At 37.2% G+C, this 24359-nt stretch overlaps 1 protein-coding gene across 1 annotated transcript; it reads right to left on the reverse strand.

Annotated features, from left to right (window-relative positions):
- Positions 1-1873: 1873 nt before the first annotated feature.
- Positions 1874-2931, reverse strand: LOC111897815 (protein ALP1-like). Its single transcript, XM_023893763.1, has 3 exons — positions 2716-2931; positions 2402-2630; positions 1874-2325 (listed from the first exon to the last, which is right to left on the reverse strand). Exons 1-3 carry the CDS (start codon positions 2929-2931, stop codon positions 1874-1876), a joined length of 897 nt encoding a protein of 298 aa, XP_023749531.1.
- Positions 2932-24359: the final 21428 nt, after the last annotated feature.

The raw sequence follows: 24359 nt of genomic DNA on the forward strand, positions 1-24359 counted from the left end.
TAGGTAAATTCAATATATCAAGAAATGTTGATGGAGTTTATCCTTAAATTTTATAAAAAAAAAATAATTTTACTAGGCATTAAGTATGGTTAGCTTATGCTTGCATATGAATGGGACATATGCTTGCAAATGGTTTTATCCTTCAATAAGGTGGATGTGGGAGTTTATCCTTAAGTTTTATTAAAAAAAAAAATTTTACTAGGCATCAAGTATGGTTAGCTTATGCTTGCATATGAATGGGACATATAGTGCAGGTCAATCTTAATACATTTAGGGGCGTTTGTTTTGCAGAATGTTTTTAAAAGGAATGGAATTTGTCAAAGGAATTGGAATTTGGGGGAATTAGAATCTGAATGTACTGGAAATTTAAATGTGTTTGGTTGACATGGAATGAAATCTATTTTCTGTTTGGTTTGTTGATTTCCCAAAGGAATTGAAAAATGAATTTTGTATTATGACAAAAATACCCTTTTTAGTGATTTTTTGTAACATAATTATACTTTTTAATAAACATAACGAAGTTTTATATAACTACAACATTTTTTTTATTAAACTCTTCTATAAAATATAAATTAAAAAACTAACATGTATAATTGGTCAAACACAATATCATAAAAACATTTTTTTAAATTGATATAAAACGATTATATATACTAATATAAAGCAACAAATGTCATTCGTTATTTCAACTTAAAAAAAAGGAATAAAAAAAGTTAACCACACACTATGTAAAATAATGTGTAAATACCTAGTTCATAATCATATCACTCTTCTAACATGAGCCTCACAAAACCCTCCCGATCTTCTCCTTCCAAATTCCAAAAACTTAACACGGTTTTTGGATCACGCATTATTTTCCTACTTGCTTTGAACCTATCCAAGGCACTCAATGATTGCATTTTTGAAATTTCAGGAATCACCATTGAAGTTTTTTTTTGTACTTCAGTTTCTCCTAGTATTGCTTGATTCATACTATTAGCTGCTTTTTCAAGTTTTTCTCTAAGGACATTAGCTGCAATAGTTATCCCCTTAATAAGGGCATCAACTCTTTTTCTCTTCTTTGAGCCTATGTTTGGAGATTCTTCATTTTCTGTGGTTTGTTCTTCAAAACCATCTTCTATTTGTTCAAATTGTTCTTCATTATTTGCATCTTCTTCCATTTGGGAACAATCCTTGGCTTTATTCCCTTGAACTCTATCCTTTCCAAAAATGATACATAAATCCTCGTAATGAGGAAATATCTTATTTCTCCATTTTCCTGCCTCTTTATGAACCTATTTTGTATCATAAAAGGTTAGCACATAAAAATATAATATAAATAATTAATAAGTAACAAAATATATAAAAGTTTTAATATTGTACCTGTATGTAAGAATCCCAAACCGCTGGTTCAGCTGTTACAAGAATGAGTGGAGGTATCATAACCAAAACCACTTGTGTTTGTACCATTCACCATATCATAAACGACTTGCCAATCCTTTTTCATGGTTTTGATCCTTGACTCAATGTGGGGTTTACCCAATATGCCAGAACTAGGAATTTTTTCCTTCAATGCGCTTTCTAGATGTTGTAAATATCCAGATTTAAAACCATTATCGGCTTTAAATCCACCCATGTTCACCATATTTACCAATGCTTCCACGAGCTTCGCATCTTCAGTTATTGTCCAGTTGCGATAGTTTCTGCTTTTTTCCATCACACCTACTGTTGTAAACATAAAAATTAGACTAACCAATGCGTGCATAAAAAAATACCCAACCATATATATAATAAATATATATGGAAAAAAAAAACTAAACTTCATTATTGAAAATAACAAACATAACACATATTCGTTCATAGTAAATGATAAACGTAACAAAATGAGAAATGATCAATGTGTAGTATTCCAAGAATCAAACATAGTTTGCGCTAAGTTGTTTCTAAATGTAGTCCACTCGGTTGATACACCAACAGGAGTGATATTATCATCGTCTCCACCTCCAACATCCCCGATTCCCTCATCTAGTTCAAAGCGGTTCTCAAATGGATCAATTGTCATTTCCTGTCTTATATAATTATGAAGAAGACAACATGCCATTATGATCTTATTTTTTAGATCAATAGGATAATATGAGTTGTCCCTTAAAATTCCCCATCTTGCCTTCAAAATACCAAAACATTTTTCTATAACATTTCTCGCAGATGAATGTCTCATGTTGAATAATTCTTTAGGTGTAGTTGGTTGGTGTCCAACACGCCAATTATTCAAATGATATCTTTGACCCCTATATGGGGCTAAGAAACCTTCACCATTTGTATAACCAACATCTACCAAATAATACCCTATATATGTATTATAGTTAGTATAACTAATAGTTAATAACTAATACATATCTATAATACCAATTATTATACATACCCGGTCTTGGGACCTTCAATCCATGTGGCCTAAGTAGGGCATCTCGAAGCACTCTACCATCCGCAGTCGAGCCCTCCCATCCCAGTAAAACATAGATAAATTGCATATCTTGTGAACACACCCCTAAAACATTTGTGGCAATATCATTTTTTCTTGTCCTGTATTTAGGCTTGTCTTTAAGTGGCACTAAGCACTTTATGTGTGTTCCATCTAAAGCTCCTAGACAGTTCTACACGATATATAAAAAGAAATGCTCATATGTCATATCAAGCAATTTGTGTACTTATTGAAAATTTTATAAATAATGCTTATACCTTTAACCACTTCCATCTTTGATCTGTAGAGTTTTCTGTAACAGGTTCGGGTTTCTTAAGCAAATATGGATGCAACCTTATCACCGCATTACAAACTCGTGTAACAATTTTGCTAATTGTTTCACCAGAACGCTGGAAACAACCTATCATGACCCGATTCTTCACATTATGTGCAATGATATGAAGGAATATGGCCACTTGCTCATCAATATCCATATGTCTAGTTGTTCTTAACCCACTTAATGTGTGAAGCATGTCACACAACTTTGTGAAACATCTCCGGGTCATCCTAAGGTGTGATATTCATGTAGTGTCGCTTTTGTAAGCGTATTTATGCAATATTGCTTGTCGATCCACATTCGACGATATGTTTTTGATACGTGGTTTATCCCCCATATATATTTGTAGTAACTTGCATACCGTGATAAAAAACCATGTAATGGTTGTCATAACTTCATTCCAAAATGTAAGGACTATTTGGCTTATTTTTTTTCTTTGTCTGCTTCTAGTTAGACTAAGTCGTGCCATTTCCTGCTCATCTCCCACAAAAAGAAAATTATTCACTTCAAAATACATAATATCATTACATTACTTGTCAATTAGTGGTCGCATTTTACAAAACAGATGGTGTTCATTACTACAAGTTGCTCAAACATTAAAAAATAAATGTCGAATATGTCCATTTTTCAGCATCCACGCAAATTCAAGTTTAATCTTTTTACACAAAGAAAATCCTATGAAAAGATTATAGTTAATAAATAGATCATTCATCTTAGAACAAAAATTATTGTAGTAAAAAAGTAAAATATCATTACATAAATAAGCTAATTTTGGTTGAAACTGGATTTGGAGCTTATTTGTGGAACTTCAATAAATTATGGTTTCTTTTACAATGTTTGCAATCATTCATCTTAAAACAAAGGTGGCAGAAAATTCTAAATAAAAGTGTGTATATACCTTTGCATGTTAAAGAAAAAACAAAGGTGAAAGAAAACTGTAAATAAAAGTTTTATTGAAAGAAAACTTCAATAAATTATGGTTTCTTTTACAATGTTTGCAATTTTACGTTTTTGAGTTCTACGATAAAACTAGTTATAAATTTTGTCTAAAAATCCATTTTAACCAATGAAATAACTCCCAACCATTATAAAAACCAAGCTTCTTCTTCACATAAACTTTGTAAAAGCAAAATATAATTGACTTGAAAGCATCAAACGGTAATAGCAACAATAAACAAAATTAAATCAATAAAAAAACATCAAATAACAACAGTAATAAATGTCTTCAAATGTGCTGTTGTCTCATTTTTTCAAAGTAAAAAAGCATAAGTCGTTAAAGGAATGAACACCAAAAGTTAATGTGGACAACTAAAAAAATTACCACAGAGGCAAAAACACAAACAGTTGGGGTGCATATTTATCAAAAGAGTAATTGCACATCCCAGCAATAAATCCAAACCAAAAAATTTACAAGTCGTATACTTGAATAGACAAATTTGACACTTTTTTTCCAAAGAAACCATAGATGAAGTACAATAGCATAGATATAAGTATATAATGTTAATTTTCTATCAATCAAAGATGAAAGAACAAACGAGAAAGGTATAAATCAACAGTAAGTCACAATTGATTGTAGAAAATTTGAAGGATTCACGAGGCTTACATGTAAATAGAGACGATACAGCAAAGAATAGAACAATGATGAACCACAGAAAATACGGGAGAACAGCACCACTAATCGATAGATGTAATCTCTTGGAAAATGTCGAATGAATAAATATACAATAGATGAGGATGTAATCGTACAGAAGATATGAAAATCAAAGATATGATTTTTTTTTTTTTTTGATTTCACGCATAGATAATAGGAGGACAGTTGTGTAATTTAAAACAAAAGATAAGGAATTGAATTTAGAATCTTCTTGGACGATGGAAGAATTGGAAAATTTTCAAATATGGAATGAAATTGTTATTAAGGAAATCTAATTCCATTTATTTGATCAGCCAAACACGTTTTGCTTTTGATTTTTGATTCCAATTCCTTTTAATTCCTTAGGAATCATGTGAAACAAACACGTCCTTAGTTTATGTTAAACATGGTTGGAAGACATGTACATTGCACTCACATTATCACAATATACAATATTAGCTCAATGTGGAGAGTAGTGTAGCTCAAGCAGTAAATTTCGTATCCAACATGTCTCAACAACAACATTAGCAACCCCACAATATTTAGCCTCGACGCTGGAACGGGAGATATTAGTCTGACATTTAGAGGTCTAGGATAAAAGATTGTGTCCTAATAAGACACAACAACCAAAAGTGAAGCGCCTAGTAACCGAGCAACTAGCCTAGCATCAAAATATGCAATAATATCACGAGACGGAGAGTAGAAAATTTGAAGTCCATGATCTGTAGTCCCACGAACATAGCGCAAAATGCGCTTAAGAGGAATAAAGTGAGGCTTACGAGGATCGTGCATGTAAAGACATATCTGCTGAATGACATATGTGAAGTTTGGTATAGTAAATGTCAAATACTGAAGAGCACGAGCCAAACTACGATATAAGTGGGTCTTCAACAGAAGGTCTCGAACCATCATATTTGGTAGTGAGATCGGTTGGAGTATTGGCGTGTTTTTGTCTCAACACTTATAAATCCATTAACACTAAACATGTAATGCCAATGTTTAAAAATTGGTAAAAACCTGTTGGACTAGAAACCGGAGACAAGAGCGGTTCAATAAAGACTGGTTTTATGTCAATTTCTAAACTAGATGGTTTTTTCAAAAAAAAAAATAATAATAATAAAAAAAGTTGAATCGGTGTGATAGAACTCATAAGAAAAACATTTTGAACCGGTTTATTTGGAATTGTATAGTTAGATTTCACTCCCAAATTGAACATTTTAAGAGTTTATACAACTTGAACACCTACACATATTACCGCAAAATTTGAAAAATTCTTGGTTGAATCAAGGTTCAATGGACCCGTACTGATTTTTAAAACACTGTGTTATACATCTTACTCTCTTTTTCATGTGTATTATTTTGGAGGTTCAACAATTGCGTCTAGTCCCTTTTGTGCTGTGCGAATCCGAACCTAGACCGCATAATTTTATGCAAAACCTTATTAGACAACCAGTTATATAAACCCTTACTTTATCACTCTACGTAATGAATCTTTATTTAGGTATAAAACTCTAAGGCAATTAAATAAAACATATACCTTAACAAGCCACCACCTCGGTCATGATACAGATCTATTAGCCAACGTCACAATGCATCGTATATCTTTCACCGAAAAATACTGATAGGAGACTGCTTCCTAATCCATGGCCTCGCTTGATATAAGTACCACAAAACATAGATCAGCAGTTTTCTTGTTGCATTGTTGCTTCGCTATTTGTTTGAACCTCGAAGCTTCCACAACGCAGACCTCCAACATAGCCCTTTCTCCCACTATGATATGGTGACCCCAAACGAGGTCTCGTAGAAACCCACATCACCATCACATTATCACCTCGTTAGTCCTCCAATCTCGACTAGAAATCACCTCCTTGACTTGCCGGAAAATATCAACAGAACGGGGACTGCCCGCCCCCTTGCCACTCCCATCTCCGATCACCAGAGTCTCTCTCTCTCTCTCTTTAGAACTTTTTTTTTTTTTGTTAAACAACCACCCATCGCATCCGGTATAATCTTTTTCGATCATGTATTCATGTTGTAGTGGGGTTCTGGATCTACACCAGCCACCTCCTTCTCTCTACACAGCCGAGACTTAAGTTGCCAGACCTCCTCCCAGATCACCTTTAGCTGACGCCATTCATCTTTTTGTCTCCCGCTTACCTTATTATATGCATTAATATGGGTGAAAGCCGAAAGGGGCTGAGTAACGTCGTAGTTACGAGCGAGAAATCGGGAGAACATTATGCATAGATTTAATCAGCCGCATGATGGTTTTCTTAACGTATATGTACAGTGCCAACCCCTGTACTTTTCACATTGTTACATAATTCACATATCATATTTTCTTTTACAAATTCATTTTTTTTTTTTCTGAAAGTAGCATCTAACCGTTCAAGTTTCCAAAATTTCCAATTTGTTTCGTTTTCATTACTTTAATTTAAATTAATTTCTATGATATTTAACCTATTTGTATTAATTTAAATGTTTATATATATATATATATATATATATATATATATATATATATATATATATATATATTATGAAAAGAACTGTCTTTTTCAAAATTAAACCTTAATTTTATTTCATTTTCTGAAAAAAAAAAACCTTAATTTTTTCGATTTAAACATTTTAAGAGTGTCTTCCGTATGCAAAACTTGTCAAATATTGTGAAAGTTTTCTTGGAAAAAAATTAAAAGGTTAAGGGTTTTTTTTGTAAAAAAAGAAAAGGTTAATAATTTTTATTGAAAAAAAAATACAAGGTTTATTTTCAATGCAGAAAATAAAGTTCAATTTCATAAAACTGAATAGGATAAATTACACTAATAGTTAATCGTCCATTGTAAAGGTGCCAAAAAATACTTTTAGTTTTTATTTTCAAAAATCAACTCGGACCGTCCCTCATTTGATTAAAATGTGCACGTTTGGTCCCCCGCGGAGATAAAATGACTATCTTACCCTTTTCTTTTTATTTTCATTTATTTTTCAGGTTTATAATTTATTTTATAGTTTATTTTATTAATTATAATTTTTTAAAAATCAAGTGGTCCTTATATCACCCCCGGAAAAACCCATCCGACAAGCAACACCCAATACCACCGACAACCACCGCCTAATAATCCCAACAACCACCTGTAATCAACTACTCCGACGATCTCATATCCATAATAACGGTGTTCAAAAAGATCAGCGATTTAAGCTTTTATGTCTGAAAAACAAACCCTAGAACAGAGTTGCAGATAAACATCGATTTGCTGATAAACACACACATATGTATGTATTTGTGTTCATGTTTGTTTCTGGGATGATGAACACTGATTTGAAGTTTTCCAAATCTACACAAGTACTTGAAGGATTTCGTTCTAAAGGGTTCGATTGGCAGATGGGTGTAGTTCTTGAAGGCGCATTTGCATATTTACATATCTATATTGGTGTGAATATTCGATCTACAACTCACTGAAACCTCTGAAATTCAAGAAAGATGTGATGTTGTTATAGAAGCATATAGGCGGCGGCGGATGAGCTTGATCTCAAAACCTAAGAGATCGATGACATCTGTGACAAAACCCTAGCTAACGTCGATGGCGGCGGAGCTCGATTTGTCAAAACCCTAGTCGACGTCGATGGTGGCGCATAAACCCTAGTCGCCTCTCGTTTTCCGGCGAAAGGGTAGCGAATCTGCATCCTCCAAAAGCTTCTACCTTGCCATTTAGATATGCACTCCAACAAGAGGCTAGATCCTTTGACGGTACTGATGATGGAACGGTGACATGTGGTGTTCGAAGAGGTTGATTATCGGTTGTTGTACAAAGAGGGCGGCGATGGTGAATGAGGTGGTGGTTCGTGGCTATTTACCAGGGAATTAGGTAGTGGTTGAACTGAATTTTGGTGGTGATTATGCATTCCAATGGTGGTTGTGTATTCCGGTGGTGGTAGTTGTGCTTTCTGGTGGTTGTCGTGGTGCTTAAGTCTTCCTCAATGAAATTGAAAGAGATAGATATAAATATTTGGTTTAATAATTAATTAGAAAAATCAAGAAAAAATGAAAAATAATTTGTAAAGGGTATTTTAGTCATTCCATGTCTCATAAGGGATGAAGCATGCAAATTTAAACTAACGATGAATGAAACGTGCATCTTTTTATCAAATAAGGGACGATCCAAATTAATTTTTAAAAATATGGATCAAATGTGCTTTTCGGCACTTGCATGAGGGATGATTGGTGTAATTTACCCAACTATATAATAAGTCTTATTGTATTTTGTTATTATTACTAATTTCATTAAATGTGTCATTAAATATGAGACATGTTAATATTTGATATAGTAGAAAGATGAATAGGAACAAAATATATATGAGGATATTTAATTTCTCATTTTGTTAATTAAATCTAATAATATGAACTTATTATTTTTTTTTAGGAGGATAGTTAAAACAACTTATATTTAAAACTTTGACCTAGCTAACGAACCGCCCAAAAAAAAAAGTGCATGAACGCATTAATTAAGCAAAGCTCCTTATGAAGCCACCCAAATATGCTTCTATTTTCGTTCACGTTATGTAATTCGTATAATCAACATAAATATATAATTTTCTTATTTTATCGACTTTGTAATGGCCTTGTTCTCGAGTTTTTTTAATAAATGAATGAGATGGAAAGAGAGGGAGAAGAATGAAACAGAAAGAAAGGACAAAAATATTAGGGAAAGTACCGGTTATAATCAAATTTTGGAGGATAATTTCAAATTTTAGACATGAAAAATGACTTTTCCGGTTATAGACACACATTCCGCGAAGGGACCTCTGCGGAGCTCCGTGGAACGAAGAATCCTCCGCGGAACGATAAATAGTGAACTTTTTTTTAGTTTTAAAACCCTTGTCCGCATAGTTACCTTCACGAAAACATTAAGCCCTCTGCGGAGTGTTTGATTTGGTTATTCATTAAATCCGCCGCAGAGGAGGTGACGAGGGGCTCCGCAGAAGCCTTAAAATCTCCGCGAAATGGGTGGTTGCAACACTATTAGCGATGGTTTTGTGATATAAACGATTTTTTTTTCATTTTTTTGATCTATTTGCAATATTCAATCGGTTTTAGTGTTGAAATTTGTTTTCAAAGAAAATATAAGTTTTGTATTTTATGTACGGGGGGTTGGCACATGAGTAATGGAATTAACACCTATGTTAGACCAAAGTTTAACAACTTAGGTTTACTGCTTCCGCCAAATTTTGACCGTCGAATATTGTTTGATTTGATTAAAAGTAAGGCTAATGCGTTCAACGGGAGCAAACGGGAAGGGGAGTGCATCCCCCGCACCCTCCCCCGAAATTTTCCAGTTCCCTCATCCCCACCCTCACCCCCAAAATGTTCAGCCTTCCTACCCCCATCCCCGAATCCCCTTTATTACCCCTGCCCCCGCCCCCATTCCTCCGTCCCCGATTGATTTTGAGCTGCATTTTTTTGGCTAAAAGAAAATATTTTTTAGGTACAAATAATTATTTATATCATAATTTTACATGTTAAATAAAAAAGTTATGGCATCTTAAAAACATTATACTAACAATTTAAAAACATGTTTTTTTCATTAATTTTGGAAGCTCAAAATCATGTTATTGTTTATTATATTTATATAATTAATATATGTAAATATACGTGTAATTTATTAACGAGGTCCCAATGGGGGTTTCAGGACGGTATTGCCTACCCCCACCCTCGCCCCCGAAATTAAAACGGGAGTTAACCTTGCCCCTGCCCACATCCCCGCCCCCGATTTTTTTAAAAAAATTCCCCCAAACGTGACAGGCCCCCACAAGACTTTTTGACATCCCTACATTGGGTTTCACTACAAAAGAAATAAAATCATTATTGGTGATGCTATTAGCGGCGACACGGAGCTTTAGTGGTGATTCAAACATGAGTCGCCGCTAATAGCATCGTCGGTAATGCTCTACAAACCGAATCTATAGTTACTCGGTAATCACAACCGTCGGATCAACGTTCTAATCCAATGGTTGGGGGGCCATTCTCACGCATGCTCAATATCAGCGACATTTTGTCGCTGCTAAAAGGTAAAAGTATCGCTGCTAAAGGTCGTGAAAAAAGAGGCGGGATAACTTCCCTCCTTTATTGTCGCCGCTAATACTAAAATGTGGCCGGTAAAACCTTTTGTCGCCGCTATTGAGTGTCGCCGGTAAAAGTCGACGAAATAAGACCCCCATCAGGTCTCCCTTTCTTTCATTCCTACTTCCTTCATGTCGTTCCTTCTGATTCGCTTCTTCTTTGTCGAGCTTCAACTTCCAACAATCATTCTACCGTTCTCCCTTCCTCTGCCTTCAATCAGTGCCCAACCACCATAACCGGTGTTTGCCACCTAATTTCGACGACAAGTCGTCTCTACCCGCGATTTTAAACATTCATCGGCGACGTTGAGCATCCCTTTCATCATTTCTCTATTTCTATCTCTTATAACTTCAATTTTCAGCTTATATTCGAGATTAATTTCTGAAAATGTTGATTTTCAGTTTTTGGAGTTTTTGACATTCACCGAATACTAAAGGTTGATTTTCCGGTCACCATTGTTAAGTTCTCGTCACCATATGTACCTTTCTCCTTTAATTTCAAGATTATTTGCAAGAAAATATGTATTTGTGCCTATTATGTGAAATTACCCATATTTGTGTGTATTTCGTATTTTTATGTATGAAATGTAGATTGTATATGTTTGAAATGTGTATTGTGTATATGTATGTATAAAATGTGTATTTGTATATATGTAAGAAATGTGGATTGTATGTATATATGTAATTGTATGTATATGTGTATTTATATGTATATGTGTGTATAATGTGTATTGTATGTATAAAATTTGGATTGTATACAATGTGTATATTGCAATGCTATAGTGGAAAAAGAACATAAAATAGGATGCTATTATTGATAATGTTATTTAAAGTATATGTGTATTTCTATGTAATGTGGATTGTATGTGTGTATAATGTGTATTTGTATGAATAAAAACATGACATTATGCATGCATATTTGAATTTGTATGCAATTTATATGTAATGTGGATTGTATGTATTTTTTTATAAAAAAAAAAGGTAGGATGCTATTATTGAAAAAAAAAAAAAACAAATAAAGTATGATGCTATTTTCTGTAAAAAAAAACAATGTGGAACGTAAAAAAAAAATAATAAATAAATAAATAAATAAATTAGGATGCTATAATTAGCAATAAAAACATAAAGTAAACCACTACAATAGAAAACAACATAATATAGTTGTTTAAAATACAACGTTATAATTGAAAAAAAAAATTAAAATGTTATAAATTAGAAAAACTACAATGCTTAAACAATATATATATATATATATATATATATATATATATATATATATATATATATATATATATATATATATATATATATAACTTATGTAATGCATATTTGTAATAGAAACTTTATTTGGATTCTTAGTTTAAATAAACATGTTTATTCCGATATAATATGTGTTTGTAATAGAAATTGTATCTGTATATCTTATAATTTTTCAGGTAATGGCGTCGATATGACTCTTGTTTTTGTACACTATGGTTGTCGTTATGGGTCATGGACACCGGGGCGATGGGGCCGGGGACCTACTTCTGTCAGGCGGTAGATGTGTTGGTCAGCATGATCATGATGATAAATTTTATTACGAATTTTTATTTACTATTTTTATTCAGTTATTATAAAATGTAGTTTCTAATGTTTTTAATTATATTTGTAGTTGTGACACACAGGAGAGTCCGAGGAAAAGCGAAAAACATTTAGCTCGAGAAAACGCTCTTAAACAGTAAGGGCAAGCCGATTGACATTGTATATAATATGATAGAGATATGACATATGATCCTGTAGGAGATCCAAATGACATGTTTGCACACGAAGTTGGGAAAATAATATGGTGGATGGTTCCTTTTGATAAAAGAACTTGGAAAAAAGTTTCTCCCGCGATAAAGGATACAGTAAAACAACATTTAGAGGTAAATTATTTATATAAGAATAGTTTTACTTGGCTAACTTTTTTTTGTTTTCGTAGACAAAGTTGATTTTGAACGGATATCCCAGGATCCAAACATTGCTATGTTATTAGAGAATTTTGAAGTGGCTTTGTTAAAAGGTTATCGAGACCGTAAAGCTGATGAAAAAGAATATATATATTTTTTTGGAAGTTGTATGGTATAAGGATATTCCGAGAGCATTAGCCACCCCTCCTCCCCGCTCCCCCCCCCCCCCCCCCCCCCCCAAGGATGATATGGAGGTTTATAATTGGGAAAACAATTAAGTATTTCCAAATGGATGAACATGTAGCTGCTTCGGCAAGAAATAAAAAAGTACGTGAACTGCAAACGTTCGTGAACCGTGGGGGTCGAGCTCGTATATTAGTATTTACTATAAAAAGGTAACATACGATATATTTAATTATTTATTTAAAATATAATCCAATTTTTAATGTTAAACAGAAGCTGAAGAGAGTTGAAATATTCTACAAGGCTCTTTACCGCTAAGAATGGTGTATTTGTAATGATCAAGTGGAACAACAATACATAACAATTTAATTATAATTTTATCATATAATTAAGTGTTTATTTATGGTTAATTGTTGATCCCTTTTGGAAAACACATAATCGGTTAGTGCAAGAGCTCTTAGAACAAACGCAAGGGCCAGAAGGTGAAAGAGATTTAACACACGTTGGAGAAAGAGCTACTTTTGAGAGAGTATTAGGTGAACTGTAACGCCCGGGTTTCGGGGCTAAGCATTTTTAGACAATGTAATAGTCTAGGTCAACTATTGTAAATTTTTTTGAAGTAATAAATATGAAATATTTGAATTCTATGTGAATTATGTGTATTTGTGTGCTAATTACTTAATTATAATTAATAAATGATAAAAATAAGCGTCAAAATTAAAGAGAGATAAGCCCGATATCTTAACACAAAGTTGTAGTGGTAGAAAAAAGGATTCCGAGGATATAAAGAACGCCAAAATCCGAGTTATAACGAAGAAGTTATGACCCGTTGAAGTTTCGCGACAGAACCGGCACGATACCGGGAAGAGTAAATAGTGAATTTACGATAGAGCGAGATTTAGTCTTAGCGATATAAACAAAAATTGTAGAATACGTTAAACCGAGAGCATCCATAAAAAGAACGCCCAAATCTGACTTCGTATGAAGAAGTTATGATTTTTCAAAGTTTCGGCTTAGCAATGTACAACCCGAAGTTCGAATATTAGATCGAGCGGTTTTTAGCCGACACAACCTAAACGAGAATCGAATATCTCGTTAATAGTAGCGTAACGATAAAAAGACAGACGAAAACGGACGTCGAATGAAGAAGTTATGAATTTTTAACGGATCAATCATGTCCCGGCCTGTTAATAATATAACTTGTAAAATAAAGTCAAAATTAGTCGACGAAGTCTAAACGAAAGTGGTAGAGTACGTTCCCGCGTACGCGTGGACATAAATAATGTAGAAAACAGAGCTCATATGTGAAATTTACGAATTTTTAAAGTCGAATGTGCAATTTGCGAAATCTGCGAGAAGGGTGATGACGTGGCCACATCTGAGTCGTTGCTTGTTGCCCAAGGCTTCACTTCGGATCACGCCACGTAGCCTCGCAATTACGCCCCACGTCCGAGGCTGGGTACACCCCACGTACTTCGATTCTTATCCATCCGATGTGCGAGCCAGCTGGTGCGAAGCTGGCACCCTGATCTGAGCACTACACCCAGCGTAGCCAAGGTTACGCCCAACGTAATTCGAGGCTTCGCAGGCTATAAAAGGGGGCGAGGGTTTCCGGATTTTTCACACCAAAATCACTTCTCTCTCTAGTTTCTTTCTCTCTCTAAGATCCCAAACCACCCTTAAACCCTATGGAACCCCCTAGCACCCGAGGGAAGCCCCGAGGCTCCCGGAGTCCCGAGAAAAAGGGTCTTTCGGTTTCGAAACGTTGCTCCGAGCAAAGCCCGATTTTCTTTAAAATCCGCTGTAAGTGAGCTACGCTTACGCAACTTTTAATATAGCTTTCAAATAATTATAGTAATGTTATTAGATCTTTAAAATAATTATTTGGGATATTATTATGAGTTATATAAGTATCGTTTAACGCTTATATAATAGTAATAATAGTCAGACTATTAACTTGTCACAGTTATCGTTAGACTAAACCATAATGGTATTGACACTAGGTTTTATCGAAGGAAAATTGTTTTGAGAGTATCAAAGCGTTGTTTGAGTGCTGAGTCACCACCTTTCAGGTGAGTGCATAGTTACTTTCAACTTACACATAGATATGAAGTATTTTATATAAATTACGTGTTGTGTGTGCATATTATCCGTATACTTGCTATCTATGCTGGATGAACAATTTTATACATGGTTTAAATAATTTAAATTGTATATGTATTTTATATCTACAAAATGTGTTGGGTAAGACATGGGTAGATGTAATAGTTGATGTGTGACAAAATAATATGATGAGAGGCCTCGTTATAGATGTTATTGATGATCCAGTTATCTAGCGGAGTATAGATGACGACCACGGACTATTCTAGACAGTCCAGTGGAACACTAGCATGCTCGCAACCTGTAGGTGTTTATTTGAACTGTGTGTTTATTTGAACTGTGTGCTCACCAGGTGTACTCCATCCCCCATATGGTTGCCTTAAGGACATTTATTGCTGAGGAATCCCCTTAGCAGTAGTGTCCATCCTGATGAAAGTCCTTAGACTAGGTCCCTTGTGTTAGATATTTTAGGGACGTAAAGTGAGGATAACGGGAACGGGTAATCGGGATTGTTTGGTTTGATATAGTTATAAAACTTAATTATTGTGGGTTGAAAACCCTATGTGCTCACCAGAATCCGAAGCCTGGCCCACTCAGTTTCTTGTATTACAGGTAGTAGCGCATGAGCATAGATGTGATGTCTTCGGATGAGAGATTAAGGGATTTTAGGCCTGCAAATACGGAATAATGTAGTAAGGCCTATGTTGTATTGTTTATGCTTATGGTCTATATCAAACATGACATCCCGATTCTTTTTAATGAAACACATTTCTATGGAAATGCTTTTGATAAATCTTTATCATATTTTGTTTTGCGACAAATTCCGCAACACGTTTATTTAAAATGTTACTCTGATTTTCAAACAAAGCATAAACAAAAATCAATCTTTTCTGGCCGTGAAAATGGGGATGTCACAGTTGGTATCAGAGCATTAGTTTAAGCGAACTAGGAATTTGTAGGATTTGTAGACTTAAACTTAAATGCTAAGTGATGATTGTGAGATGTGAGCACTAGCTTATTTTAGGAATTATGCCTAAAATGCTTTTATGTGCTAAATGTTGTGTGCATGATATGTTGTTATTTGTTCGGATCTATGGTCTGTTGCCGACCGGATCTGGAAACCTTATGTGTTTAGGATTCTAAACGTATGACTACGATATTAGAACTAACATGTAAACGTTTTAGAGTGATAAGGATGATTTGAACGTCAATCCTAAATAAAGATCTAATTCACCTTATTCGGTGTATAGATCAAGATGGCAAGGATCCGTAGCAGAAACGTGAATACAAAGGGGAACCGAGATCAACCCCCAGTGATACAGCAAATACCAGTCGTAGTAGAAGTTACACCTAAGCCAATCACCATGGTTGGAGTATAAGCCATGATGCGGGCTATGTTAGCTGAACAAAGGGAAGAAATGAGGCGGATGATGCAAGAGAATAGGGATGAAGCCACCGTTCCCGTTGTGCAACAGGAGCCGATTCCCGAACAATTGGAGGAAGGAAACTACAGTAGGTCAGTGGGCCAAGCTGATCCGCCAGTTAATAGGAGAAACGACCAAGATGATGTAGTTGAGAGAAACGGATGCAAGTACAAGGATTTTCTGACTTGCAAGCCATCGACTTTCACTGGAAAGGAAGATCCAATCGGAGTCATGGATTGGATCTCAGAAATGGAGTTAGCATTTATGACGTGCGGTTGCGGAGGCAAGCTGCAAACCACCTTTGCAGTGCGTCAATTCCGAGGAGGCGCTGTACGTTGATGGAATACCCTGGGGAAGACTTTAAGCCCCAACGAGCCCCTACAACTGACATGGGTAGAGTTTCTGGTGCAATTCAAATGAAAGTACTACTCAGCTCAAAACTTGCTCGAGCTAGAGATCCAATTCCTAACCCTGAAGAAGGGAAGCATGTCAATCGATGAATACACGAACAAATTCACAGAAAAGATGGAGTTTGCCTTGCGTCTTGTCCCAGATGAGCTGAAAAAATTTGACAAGTACGCTAAGGGACTCCCATGGGAGTACGCGGTGCCAGTACGTCAGGCGCATACTCTGGAGGCAGCTATCTGGGCTGCCAAGTCTGTGGAGGATATGATTAAGGGAAGAGCTGCCAGCAAGGTTGAGGTTGGCGAGAAGAGGAAATTTGAAGGGTCTTCTAAACCCAACAAAAAGAAGAGCAAGTTCGGTTCAAAGAAGCTCGGGTGAAGAGGAAATAAATTGAAATAGAAGTGCAAGAAGAAGCACTCGGGAAAATGTAGCGGGGAAGTAACCTGTTACAAGTGCGGGAAAACGGGGCAGTATGCTAATGAGTGCACCATCAACAAGAGGGTGTTCTACGAGTGTGATGAAGAAGGGCATATTGCTAAGGATTGCCCAAAGAAGAAAGATACGGGAAGGCCCAACGTTCCACCAAAGCCGAAGGTGAGAGCCTTCCAGATGACGCTCGAGGCTGCGAAGGAGGCAGCAGATGTCGCTTCAGGTACCTTTCTTGTAAATGGTTTGCCTGCCAATATACTATTTGATTCCGGAGCCAAATACTCCTTTGTGTCGTGTAAATTTGGTGGGAAACTAGCATTACCTGTAGAAAAACTTGATAATGCCCTGATTGTAGAAGTTGCCAGTGGCAAGTTCGTACCTGTTAGTGATCGTATTAGGAACATCGTCATCAACTTAAACGAAAACGAATTCCACGAGGAGCTATTACCCATAGAGTTAAACGGTTTCGACATCGTTTTGGGTATAGGTTTGCTTAGCACCAACGATGTTGAGATTCAATGCCGAAATAAGATAGTAAGGGTAAACCCACCCGGAAAGGAATCATTTATGGTGTACGGGGACAAACGCAGAGTGAATTCTAGAATCATCTCCCTAATGAAAGCCATGAAATGTTTGTCCAAAGGATGTGCATCATACTTGGCATTCGTAATCGATGCTAAAAAGGAAAAGAAAGAGGTGCAGAATATACCGGCTGTGTGCGATTATCCGGAAGTCTTTCCCAAAGATCTTCCCGGATTACCACCTGATAGACAAGTGGAGTTTCGGATAGACTTGTTACCAGGTACGACACCAATAGCAAAAGTACCTTACCGATTAGCACCGACAGAGATGAAGGAGCTTATGACGCAACTTCAGGAGCTGTTGGACAACGGTTTCATTCGACCTAGTTCATCATCCTGGGGAGCTCCGGTGTTATTCGTGTTGGGTTTTGAGCATTCTAACACTCCTATGGTGTACATGCAACCCTATAAACCTTGGATCTATGTTTTCTCTATCATACATGCAAATAAGAACTTTCCAAGGCTTTAATCCTAACTAGCACATTATGAAGATCCTATACTACAAAGTACTAGTTAGATGACATACCTTTTTATTGTGGTTGTTTCCTTAGTGCTTTAAGAGCTTAGCCCAAATAGTGTGGAAGCCTCAAGTGGAATCACAAATCACCACAAACCTTGGAAACTTGAGAGAATAGTAACACATAAGTAGAAATCGGCCACACCTTGTATTACACATACACTCATGCCATTTTAGGTGCCAAGTACTCCTTTATATAGTGTGGTGGATTAGGGTTACATCCATGTAAACCCTAATACCCATGTCTTTTCATTTCCATGAGATCCATGGGTTAAGCTCCATGGACTTACCATTCAAGCCTAACCCATTCCAAATAAGCATTAGCTCACACTATATAAATACTTGAGCCCATATTTAATTAGTCATACTTATTATCACTAAATTAATTCCAAATTAATTTAAGATCAATACTAAATAAATAATATGATTTCATATTAATATATTAGAACTTATAATATATTAATAAATCATAACTTATACTATTCTTACAAGATTATCCATATAAATTGTTCGGGTGAAGTGCGACCCAAATGGACCATGCCGGGTCGGGTCAAGTACATACCATTTATAGTTATGGACTTAGACATTAATCCAATAGTCTCCCACTTGGATAAGTCTAAAACTATTATTGAGTATGACTTCAAAACCTAACTGGCAATCGTAGCTTTTAAAGCTGTTGTCGAACTCTGACCTTGTAAATGACTTGTCCATTAGATAAGGGATCATATATTCCTCCATTCTGGATATCATATGGACTGAGACATGAATTATAATCATTATATATGTCCATTTGTTGTTTTCTGATTTCTGATTTATAACGACGGACTGATTGAACAAATCAAATCAGTCCTGGCTTGGCCAAGCACTCACATGTGTCATCATTAAATCATCGAGGGGCCCATAGATATCACTTTTATCCCGAAGGTAAAAGGAATGGATAAACTTTGACTCATATGGCTTGTTCTGATACTTGTTGAATCATACACAAAGGCACGTTTTATAACATCGAGTTACTAATGCATTTTCGTGCAATCAATGTACTATCAACTCATAGCACCGGTTGAATCCAATACTCAGAACTTATGAGCATTCATGAGTGTTTTAGCACAACGTTGTCCACCAACTTGGACCTCTACAAGCCAACCCATGACAGTCTTGATTCATATCTACTTCCAACATATGACCGACTGTGGATGGTTTGAATAACTTAGTCATTCCGGAAGAATAACCTAGTTATTATGGAAGTCAAAACATGCAAAGTGAAACAAAAGAATAAACGAATCTACTATGGTATCAAAACCTATGAATATAAATAAAACACTTTCTATTTATCACCATACTGATTACTCATTATTCATTGTTTCGGTTTTATCAACTATATACTTGAATTAAAACACCAGGTGTCCCATGCTCCAAGCATGTACACTATTTTTTCTAAACAATAGCTTTGCCTTACACCAAGTATGAACTCTATGTTTGTCTATGATCCTTTTCTTTGTGAACTAGATCAATTGAACATAATATCAATGATTCTCTTTTCACACTCCCAATTCCTTGTCTTAAATGTAAGAATTCCAAATTCCTATCATTTATCGAAATCTGTTTAGATTTTAAACTTATATGCACTGTTCCTCTTGTAGTGATTATGCACAAAGCCACAAAGGCTTGGCAACAATCATTACAACTTATCCCAATGGAGAGCAATTCCATGGAAACGATGTCTCAGATTCAAAGAGCATTGCTTTGAACATGCTTCTTGCATTAAGTTTCTTTAACCTTACACAGATTGCTTCCATCTATGAAGACAACTCTATATTCCCATTTTGACTACCACTTATGAACAAGAGTTGCCTCTTTTCAGACCATGTCAATATGGTCCTTCTAATATTAACAGTATAATTCCAACTGTCCTTGAGCAACCAATCTTTGGTAAACCTTAGATTGTCCTCGACAATTGCTTAATCACTTTAGTCATATCCAATTCTAGACATTTTCTTCCTTAATGCCCCAAGGCATTTGGAAAATTTAGAAAGGATTATAGCACATGTAATCGATCATGTACCCAAAGTAAATGGGACACGATTCATGATGTTTCACATAAAGACATGGTTCTAGACCAGTCTTTTGCCATAATAATTTTTGTTTGCCATATTCTAAAAAATTTGACTATGAAAAGGGATGCCGTAATCATAATTGAATTTTGAGAACGCAATATATAGAATTTTCTTAAGTTGAACCAATCCAACATGAAATTCATATATATATTCTTGACTAAAGGTGATTAAAATCTCAATATAAGCTCTTTAGAAAGATTATAAACTCAATCTAAGCTTTTTAGAATTGAAATGAAGTATAATTTCCTCTCCCTTAATTATAGCAAAACAACTTTTTCAACCCCTGCAACCTCACGAATTGAAACTTTTGTTTTCTATAATTAACATTGCTAACTTGCAATACTTATCATAATTATCATGCTCCCACTAACATGATGATTATTAGCACAACACTTATAGCTTTGACATGTATCCATAAAACAGCTGGACCTCTAGAAGTCAATACTTTATTGACATTCTTACCAAAGTTCAGATTTCTGATACTAGATTGCTTTGATAAGACTTTATCAAAATCATACACCTTATCTTAGATAGATCACAGGTGTGTCTAAACAATTTCAGAACTATGAAAAGGAATGTCGTAATCATAGTCTCAATTGTTTAGACCTTTTCCATTTCTCATAAGTCCATGTTGGTGTTGATGGGTTTTAGCTATAAGAACATCCTATGTGCTCATACAAGCCCTAATGCTTGGATCTAGGTTTCTCTATTGTACATGCAATTTATCCAAGACTATAAACCCTAGATCTAGCATATGATAATCAATATAACATATAATTAGGGTTTAAATCATACCTTGATTGTTATGTAGCAATAACAATCTCAAATCCTTCTTGTATTGACTTTAGAAAGCTTAGAGTCACAAATGTCACTCCTCTAATGGTTCACAAACACCATGTAACAGCCCGAAATTCTCAGGTATTGTTTAATTATGTTTTGGGGTGGATTGAGAGGGGACTCGGCGAGTTGGAGCCTAGACTCGCCGAGTAGGATCGCAGACTTGGTCGCGGGTCCGCGACTGGACTCGACGAGTCCAGATATGGACTCGGCGAGTCGACGCTGTTCAGCAGAAACCCTAACCGTTCAGTTTTGGTTCGTATTTAATGCTCTTATAGGCCGTCATTGTCTGTCTTTAGTCGATTGAGAGGAACCCTAAACGGCTGTGGGCATCTAGAGCAAGATTGGAGGATATTAGGGCTTGAAGGAAATTGTTGGGCAAGGAAGAGAAGGGTTTAGGCTAAAGGAACAGCAAGGGATTCGAGTTCTGCGGTTTGGAGACACAGAGAGGACATATTCCAGGTAATATTTCGGATTCCCTTCTGTTGTTTGATGTGTTTATGAATTTAGGGTTTATAGAACCCATTTGGTGATTAAATGAATTAGTGCCTTGTTACCCAACGACTATAATCTTGTAGTAGGACCTTTAGAGGTCCAGAAGGTCCCATGCATGTGTATTTCGGGACGAGACCTATCTCAGGAAGCAGTTTGATCGACTGCATGGCGTGGACTCGCCGAGTCCGATGAACAGACTCGGCGAGTAGCTTGAAGATTCATTGGGACTCGCCGAGTTGTTCTTCAGACTCGGCGAGTGGAGTCGGGGTGGCCCCGCGATTCTTCCAGGAGTAACTCGTCGGGTCGAGGAGGGTACTCGACGAGTAGATAAGGAATCTCAGAAGGTTGGAGGACGTCTAGACTCGCCGAGTCGCCAAGGTACTCGCCGAGTCCGGTCGAGTTGACCGTTGACCGTTGACCAGAGTTGACCTAAGTCTGACTTCTTAGGGATAGTCACACTTAGAAGATATGAGTGCTAATGAGATATGTGATGTTATAGGAGGGTTGTAGCTCGTTGGTTTGTGCACGAGTGATTTCAGGAGTTGCTAGCTTTCAGCATTTACGAGGTGAGTCTTCTCACTATACTGTACCCGGAAGGGTGGACTGTGTGACCGGAAGGTCGGATATGATATGTGATATGTATGCTATATGTGGTAAGTTATTTGTTATATGTGCTATGTATGTTATGGGCCGGAAGGCGATTATATTATGGGCCGGAAGGCAATATGTTATGGGCCGGAAGGCGATATGTTGTGTGATGGACCGGAAGGTCGGCGTAGGTAAGGCCGGAAGGTTTACCCAGCAGGGACGGAAGTCCCCTGAGACACATGGACCGGAAGGTCAGGCCTGGAAAGGCGTATGTGCGTAAGTTGTATATTGGGGAACTCACTAAACATTTATGCTTACAGTTGTTGTGCATGTATTTCAGGTACTAGCGAGGACCGTGGGAAGGCGCCGGCATGATCGATACACACTGAAGATTGTTTTTATGATCTTGGGATTTTGAATATATGTATTTGACAGGATGCTTAAACTATTTATGCCTTGTTTTAAATGGAATTAATTATGTTTTTAAAATGAAAAATTTGTTTGAAAAATTTGAGTTATTACAATTGGTATCAGAGCCTTGGTTTGAGAGATTCGGGTGCACCTTCGGGGGTAACTGAACTCAAACCGAGGATTTGAGGAAACTTTTCAAATAAAGGCATAAACGTTTGTAAATGGTTTTGTGGTAAGCAAGAAAGAAGCAGTGTGTAGGATCAGTCAGCGCCCGAACGGTAAAGATCCCCAAAATACCTTACAATATTATATGATGTGAATTGTTATGCATGCTAGAAGACTAGGTATTCATGATAGGACTAGAGTGGCCTGATTTGTGATGCCTTAGTCTAAGGAAGTTTGCTTATATGAGATGCCTTGCTAGTATGCGGGTAGATAGTGCATATCAGAAGTAGAGTACTCACTATCCGAAGTTTGGGGAGGAGGACTTGGGATGAACACTGATGCGGTGTGGTCGGTAGTATTGGGCCCGTACTACCGAGGACACCGGGTCAGTGGGAAACCCAAGTAAGAATCCCTGGATATCGGGGACGGGGTAGGGTCGCGTTATCGAGTGCAATTACACTTGATGGAGTCTCTGATAGTTTTATGTTGTATTTCAGAGACATCATGGTTAGACCACGCCACGGAGCGAGTACGAGCGGTGTGAGTGACGAGGATATTCGCCAGATGATTCACGAGGAGGTGGCGGCGGCGATCCGAGCTGAGATCCCGGAGATGTTTGGGTCTATTAAGACCACCCTGATGGAGACATTTGATGAGCGGTACGCCGCGTTGACTGAGGCTGCAACCGCTGCAGCTATCGCAGCTGTGGCCGCTGCTAGGCCACAGGGAGGTGACTCGTTGTTGTTCCGAGAGTTCAGCAACACGAAGCCACCGGAGTTCGATGGGACGCAGGATCCGATTGCTGCGATGAGGTGGATCGCGGATATAGAGGGGTGCTTCTACACTTGTTCATGCCCGGAGCACCTGAGGGTACGGTTCGCTTTGAACCAGCTCCGCCTGGGAGCGAAGGACTGGTGGAAGTTCGTGACAGCGAATTTCACTTTGGCAGAGACTACAGCGGTGACATGGGAGGGGTTTACTGCCATGTTCAGGGATGAGTACGTTCCCCCGGTGGAGAGGGAACGATTGGTGTAGGAGTTCTTAACCCTCAAGCAGGGTACCGATTCTGTTGCGGTGATTACACGGAAGTTTCATGAGAGGGCGATGTTTTGCCCTGAGCTGGTGTCCTCAGAGCAGGCTCGGATGGGCCGGTACTTGGGAGTGTTGAGGAGGGATATCCGGGAGTTTGTATCGAACTCCACCTACCATACTTTTGCTGAGCTTCAGGCGAATGCCAGGAAGCGCGAGATCGAGTTGGAGACCCAGACTCGGGAGGAGGCTGAGTCTCAGCGGGTGGACCGGCGACCGGCTCAGTTCCAGCCGGCAGCCAAGCGGACCAAGTCCGCTGATTCGAGGACAGGAGGTTCGAAGGGTCGCACTTGCGGGAAGTGCGGCAAGAGTCATGATGGAGTATGTCGATCTGGTGCTTGCTACAAGTGTGGCAAGGAGGGGCACATTGCTAGGGAGTGTCCCAAGGGATTTACGGTTTGCTTTCATTGCAACCAGACTGGCCATAGGAAGGCCGAGTGCCCTCAGCTTCTTCAGGGATCTGCACCTGCTGCCGGAGTTACTGCGACTCGACCGGTGAAGGCCGAGGCCCCGAGGGCTCGGGGAAGAGCCTTTCAGCTGACTGCGGAGGAGGTCCGCGCTGCGCCCGATGTTGT

The sequence above is a fragment of the Lactuca sativa genome, chromosome 6 (assembly GCF_002870075.4).
Source record: "Lactuca sativa cultivar Salinas chromosome 6, Lsat_Salinas_v11, whole genome shotgun sequence".
NCBI classification, from domain to species: domain Eukaryota; kingdom Viridiplantae; phylum Streptophyta; class Magnoliopsida; order Asterales; family Asteraceae; genus Lactuca; species Lactuca sativa.